We start from the raw sequence: 6000 nt of genomic DNA on the forward strand, positions 1-6000 counted from the left end.
AGGATGAGCCTCCTGGCATAGGCTAGACATAACCGAAAGTGGAGTTTCAGACTCACCCCTAGTTCTGTTTTCACAGCCTTTTTTCATCTCTAGCGAGGTTGCCCTGCTATGAGACCTCTAGAGCAACATAAAACTTGATTCCAGGCAGCCACAGCTATCTCCATAGCATTCTGTTCAGGGCGCTTTCTGTAGTGACAGAAGTGCCTATGGGTACTTGACATGGCCGAGACTGAATTTGATATTGTAATTCACTCTGAATTGATACAGCATCATATGGCTACTGGCCACTGTGCTGGGAAGTTCAAGCCTGAAGCACTCTCCCCTTGCCCCATATAGTACTGTGAAGCAGCTCCTACTTCTGCATCTGTATTTCTCCTGCCAGCACCTTACTCTGATGGATGTCTGGACTGGCCAGTCACATGCACATGGGATTTGCCACTGCCCAGAGCTGGGCCATGCTCCATAGATGGGAGGATGCTGGGACCTGTTTCCTGTTCTGGGCAGCAGCAGGGACTTAGAAACCTCTTAGATAAGCCCCAAGGCGGTGCCTAAGCAGAACTGTGGGACTACTCGACCTCCCCACTTGCCTCTAGCCAGCATCTATTACTTCCCAGGTTGTGAAGGTTGGAATTGTGGAACCATCTTCAGCCACATCAGGTAATTTCATCCCTCTCTGAGAACTGCTCAGATAGCCCTCTGAATTGGAGGTCCCTCTGGTCTTAAGGACCAGCACGTTTCTACTGATTTTCCTATCACAAAGCCTCAGAACAAGGCAAATGAGGCAGTTCTCCCAGCCAATAGAGATAATACTCTGCCCTCCACACAAGCTACTCTGCCTACTCTACTTGTCCCGAGAGCTGCCTCTCTAGCCCTAGTCCAGGCTCCAGCTAGCTGTGGGACCAGACCAGAAGGCGGTCTGACCACTGACCTGTGACTCCTCCCTAAAGGAGACTCGGATGACGCAGCCCCCTCAGGCTCCAGTGTGCTCTCTTCTACCCCACCGTCTGTGTCTACATCTCCTGCGGCCAAGGAGGCCTCACCTACTCCACCCTCCTCCCCTTCAGTAAGCGGAGGCCTGTCCTCCCCAAGGTAAACAACATGGCTCTCTATCGTGACATCCACCCTTCGTGTTACTGTCTTGTCAGCAATATGGGCGGACTTGGTGAAGGAGTGGTGGAGATCCTGTGAGGGATCCTTTGGGCTGGGTCCAGTTTGCTGTAGAGCAACTGTAGGAGCAGTGTAGGAAGTAATTGATGTTTTCAGTGAGTACTCCTAAGGATAGGAGTCACTGAGCCTGAAAGTCCCTTAGCACAGGGTGGACTGTTAAAAGAGGAACTGAGGGAGGAAATGCAGGCGACAGCTCCTTAGGCCCCATACACGTAAACTGAGTCCTACCAAGCCATCTGAGTCTTGAGCAGAACTCAAGACAACCAAGTTGAAACTGGGGAGTTTTGGGGTGAACATGGCCTTAAGGTTCACTGAGGTTGCTGGCTCTTTTTCAGAGCTCGTCTAGCCACCTGATGTCTCCAGCCACTCCACCTCTGATGAACCTATTATCTAGGCCCCAGGAGAGTGGCAATTTTGCCAGGGCCACAGGCACTAACACTATTATCCCGAAAGACAAGTGGGCAGTCAGCTCTGCAGAGCTTCTCATAGTTCCCCAGCACTGGCCAGCAAGTTAGTAGATAAGACGCTAGCCACACCTCCTTGCCTACAGTGGCACAGTGACACCATGAGTGTGAGTACTTCCCTCTGCCTTCCACAGCCAGGGCACCGGCGCTGAGCTCATGGGGCTGCAGGTGGACTACTGGACAGCAGCGCAGCCTGCGGACAGGAAGAGAGATGCCGAGAAGAAGGACCTCCCCACCACCAAAAATACGCTCAAGTGCACTTTCCGGTCCCTCCAGGTCAGCAGGTTGCCCAGCAGTGGCGAGGCTGCAGCCACACCCACCATGTCCATGACCGTGGTCACCAAGGAGAAGAACAAGAAGGGTGAGGTGGGAATGTACTGAGCAGGGACAATGGGAGAGGGGTCTCTGTGGTACTATTGGTGATGGGGATATCATTCCCAACCCTTAGCAAGTTCCTGGTAAATTCATTGTCATGACACACACCTCACTTCAGAAGGGGTTGGCAGTCAGACATACTTTGACAGCTGTGGCCCCTGAGTTGTGGCTATCCTGAGCTGTGAGGATACTGAGGTTCTGGGTAGCTTCTGGCTTCAGGTGGAGTATCAGGCAGGAGGGTGCTGTATGGGGTCACAGCAAGAAACTGAATCCCAGGTGAGCAGGGGCCAGCCAAGTCCCCATGGCTACTGTTCTCCCATCCTGCCTGCTGCTGGGGCTCTGACCAGCTTGGCCCTGAAGGAGTAGTGAATCAACAGCAGGGCTCTTTTCTTCCCAGTGATGTTTTTGCCCAAGAAAACTAAGGACAAAGATGTGGAATCTAAAAGCCAGTGCATCGAAGGCATCAGTCGGCTGATCTGCACAGCTAAGCACCAACAGAACATGCTTCGGGGTGAGCATGGGCCCGGGGACTCCACAGGGTGCTGGGGGAACCCAGATCCTTTTAGGTTCTTCCTGTATAATGTGAATGCAGAGCAAAACAGATGGGTGGCTTCTCAAACCCAGCACAGGAACCGGTTGTTCTATGAAAGGCATGCTTACAGATTCACACTTGGAACACATTTTGATAAGGAACTTGCATACATCTAACAGCCTTTCAAGTTCGAATAATGTTTCAACCTTTTCTGTGTTTTTTTTTTTTCTGATGAAGATATGGTAGAGGGTTGTTAGAGAGTGAACCTAGGGTCTCATACATACTAGGCAGATAATTCTACCATTGAACCATATTCCCGGCCCTTCCTTTCTTCATTTTAAAGATTAGTTTGTATATCAGTGTCTTCCAGAGGCTATTCTGTAAGCAGTGCACTCAGAGTGAGGACTCTTGGACCTCAGTGAGTTTTGGGTCCTTGAGTCTTCCTCAGGCTCTCTGGAATTGCAGCTATTTTAAGTAAGACCCTGTGAGGTGGAGGTGGCATACACGAGTCATGCCTGGCTGAAATATGGCGTAGACTGTCTTTGCCACTAGTCCCTTGGGAAGTGAACCCACTATGGCAATGAGTCCTGGGAGGGCAGGTGGTAGAAAGGGCCTGGTAAGCATGGATTACCCTACCCCTGGTATCAGCCCACCGTCCCAGGTGGTTGCCTCGCCAGGCAGGCAGATGGTGAGGTGTCCTCTCCCACAGTCCTCATCGATGGCGTGGAATGCAGCGATGTCAAGTTCTTCCAGCTGGCTGCCCAGTGGTCTTCCCACGTGAAGCACTTCCCCATCTGCATCTTTGGACACTCCAAGGCCACCTTCTAGCCCCACCCACGGAAGGGCTGGCACAGGACCATACAGGGGCCCGTGCCCTGCTCTGTATCAGCCATTGATGGAGGGACAGCTGTGTTTCTGTTAACATGTGGTTACTACAGAGACAGACTCTTACAAACACAAAGAAACAGTCTTAAGTATGAATGTGCTCATAGCCCAGAAATTAAGGGGAAGCTAACGAGCTCCCTGTGGGCCACTGAGTAACTTTGCTCTGCTTATTAACCAGAATATGTGGGCAGTGGAAAGGCTGGTAAGAAGAGAGGTGAGCTCTGGTCTTGTGAAACCCCAGAACTACATGCGAGAAGTGTTCTTGCCTTTGTGTCCTGTCTGTTCCTGAAGTCAGGATTCTGCTTTCTTGGGGAGCAGGGAGCAGGGTACAGTCTGGCCAAAAGCTTAGGGTAAGGAGCATATTTGGTCTCCTAGCATGGGATGGTGGCCCCTGGCACTCCATGCGTGGTTCCCAAAAAACTCCAGCCTTATGGCAGAGGTTTTATAGTAGCAGATCTTTCTGATGCTCTCATACATTTGACGATGTAGCTGCCAAGCAGATGTTTTTTTTTGTGAAGTCCCCTTGGGTGGAGAGCCAGCAGGAGCTACATACCTACCCCTGCCCCTCTGGCTGCAGTTCCAGAGGCACTGCTAGGCTTCTGCAGATTCTGCTGCTCAGACAGGTGGTCCTTGCAAATTTCCCATTGTCTATCTTGGAATGAGAGACACTGCTGGGGTCTGAGACCTGGCTACCATGCCCTTACACCTCTGTTCTGCCTGCTGGACAGGAACATCTAGGACTGATTATGTGGGGTCTGAGTTGAAAATCAAGGTTGTGAACTGGAAACAGGCAACTGGAGGTGTGTGTGTGTATGTGTGTGTGTATGTATGTGTGTGTGTGTGTGTGTGTGTGTGTGCATGTGTACACATGCGCACACGCACAGTGAGGCCAGTGAAGGCTCCAGCAGGCTGGTCTAACTACAAAGGCTATCCAAGGATTATCCCATTCATGCTCCTCAAAGCCACATGGATCCATTCTTGGTGGCAGCTCTAGCCTCCACCACTTTCCTGCTCAGCAGGAGAGGGATGTGCTGGCCTGCAGCAAGGATCATCCTGACTGTACATGCCCCACCAGGTTCATGAAGGGGTTCACAGCCTCAGTCCTAATTTTCTCCCTGAAGTGTCAGATGGAAGAGTGCCTGCCCCCTTGGAAACTGGCACTCCCAGGCACCCTGGTGGTGTCTTAGCCTTGAGAACTTCTAAGAGAATGCTCAGAAAATTACCAAGAATAGGGCAGGCTGAGTTTGAGGACTCCTCACCTTTCCTGGGATGAAAAAATGGCCCATTTTCTATTCACTTACTTTCCCGCCTCACCTTGCTGAAAAGAGTCCATTTGTCCAGGGCAAGGCCCTGGACTGCTGCTGGGATCTGGGTTGGGCCCTAGATCCCTGGGTTCAGGGCTCAGTAACAGTGGAACCCCTGGTGAAGAGTGCTCTGGAAAGATCTGTTACAGAGTCAGGCCACTGTGATCCTTAGAGCTTAAGAGCAGAGGCCTGCTGACCAACCCCTGGAGTTTCCTCCCAAAGTCAGCCTTGCTAGAAAAGATTAGGCCTAGAGGCCTTGGGGCCAGGGTTTCAAGCTCATGCCTGAGGGCAGCCCCTTTCTGGAGAACTCTTTCTCTTTCCATGCATTCTTGATTGGTTCCAGAGGTCTGACTTTATACAAGTCCAAGTCAGTAAAGCCTGAGTACCCTGCACCCACCACTATAGCAGTAATCCCCTGAGCCTCAGTTTCCCCTTTGGTTAAAGAGACATGTCCATTTTCCTTGCCTACCTCGTGGAGCTGTAATGAGGATTCATAGAGAAGTACTTTTGTCCCATTGAAGGATGACTAGACACCAAAGCCCCCTGACAGGTGTCAGGTGAGAACAGCAGTGTGTGTGTGTGTGTGTGTGTGTGTGTGTGTGTGTGTGTCCCACAGGCCTTAGCCCTGAGGCCCTTAGAGCCTCCCAGTCTTAGGTCACTGTCTGTCAGCACTGGTTTCTCTTAGGCCTGGCCACACAGCCTGTGTGGATGGGAAGGTCTCATTCCTGTCAGTTGGGGACGCTGCCTCTACCTTCAAGTTGCCTCTACCTTCAAGTTAGTCCGTGCCACTACCCTCTGAGTATGCAGCTGGGTATCACCGTATGGTACCAGAGCTGGGAAAGGAGGGGCTGGCCCTCGGTTCCTGTGCAGTGGCTTGTCCTAGCCTTACCCTGAAGGCCTCACTTCTGCCTCTAGCTTCCATCTCAAATGAATTCCTTATAAAAATGTCCCAGCACTTCTTCCCTGAGCCAGGGTACTGGACCCTCACTTGCTCTCCAAACCCCCACGCCTCCGGAGACTGCTGTGTCCTGGAGAGGGGCCAGCAGAGGCTGATGGCCTTGCGTGAGGATGACTCCGTCCACTTTTGAAGACTGTCCAGCGCGTTGTGACTGATTTCTAGGGTGTGTGTATGTGTTGCTAGTTTGTTGTTTTTAATGGAAAAGATTAATGTAAATAGCTTTTTGGGAGCAGATGCTGATCTGTCCCATGCGACCATGTGGACGATTTCAAGGTGCTGAAGCGACACTAATAAACTGACGGCGCTCAGGCCGCC

General features: G+C 51.5%; 1 protein-coding gene across 4 annotated transcripts in view; it reads left to right on the top strand.

Annotated features, from left to right (window-relative positions):
• The window catches only part of Pacs2 (phosphofurin acidic cluster sorting protein 2), a 63914-nt gene extending 57914 nt beyond the window's left edge, over positions 1-6000 (top strand). For all 4 annotated transcript variants that reach the window (XM_026781522.1, XM_026781526.1, XM_026781524.1 and 1 more), the window contains 5 exons: positions 615-657; positions 948-1089; positions 1766-1992; positions 2404-2517; positions 3248-6000. In XM_026781522.1, the coding sequence (XP_026637323.1) occupies positions 615-657; positions 948-1089; positions 1766-1992; positions 2404-2517; positions 3248-3366 (645 nt within the window). In that variant the 3' untranslated portion in view covers positions 3367-6000. The remainder of the gene's footprint in view (positions 1-614; positions 658-947; positions 1090-1765; positions 1993-2403; positions 2518-3247) is intronic.

The sequence above is a fragment of the Microtus ochrogaster genome, chromosome 1 (assembly GCF_000317375.1).
Source record: "Microtus ochrogaster isolate Prairie Vole_2 chromosome 1, MicOch1.0, whole genome shotgun sequence".
Classification (NCBI taxonomy): Eukaryota; Metazoa; Chordata; class Mammalia; order Rodentia; family Cricetidae; genus Microtus; species Microtus ochrogaster.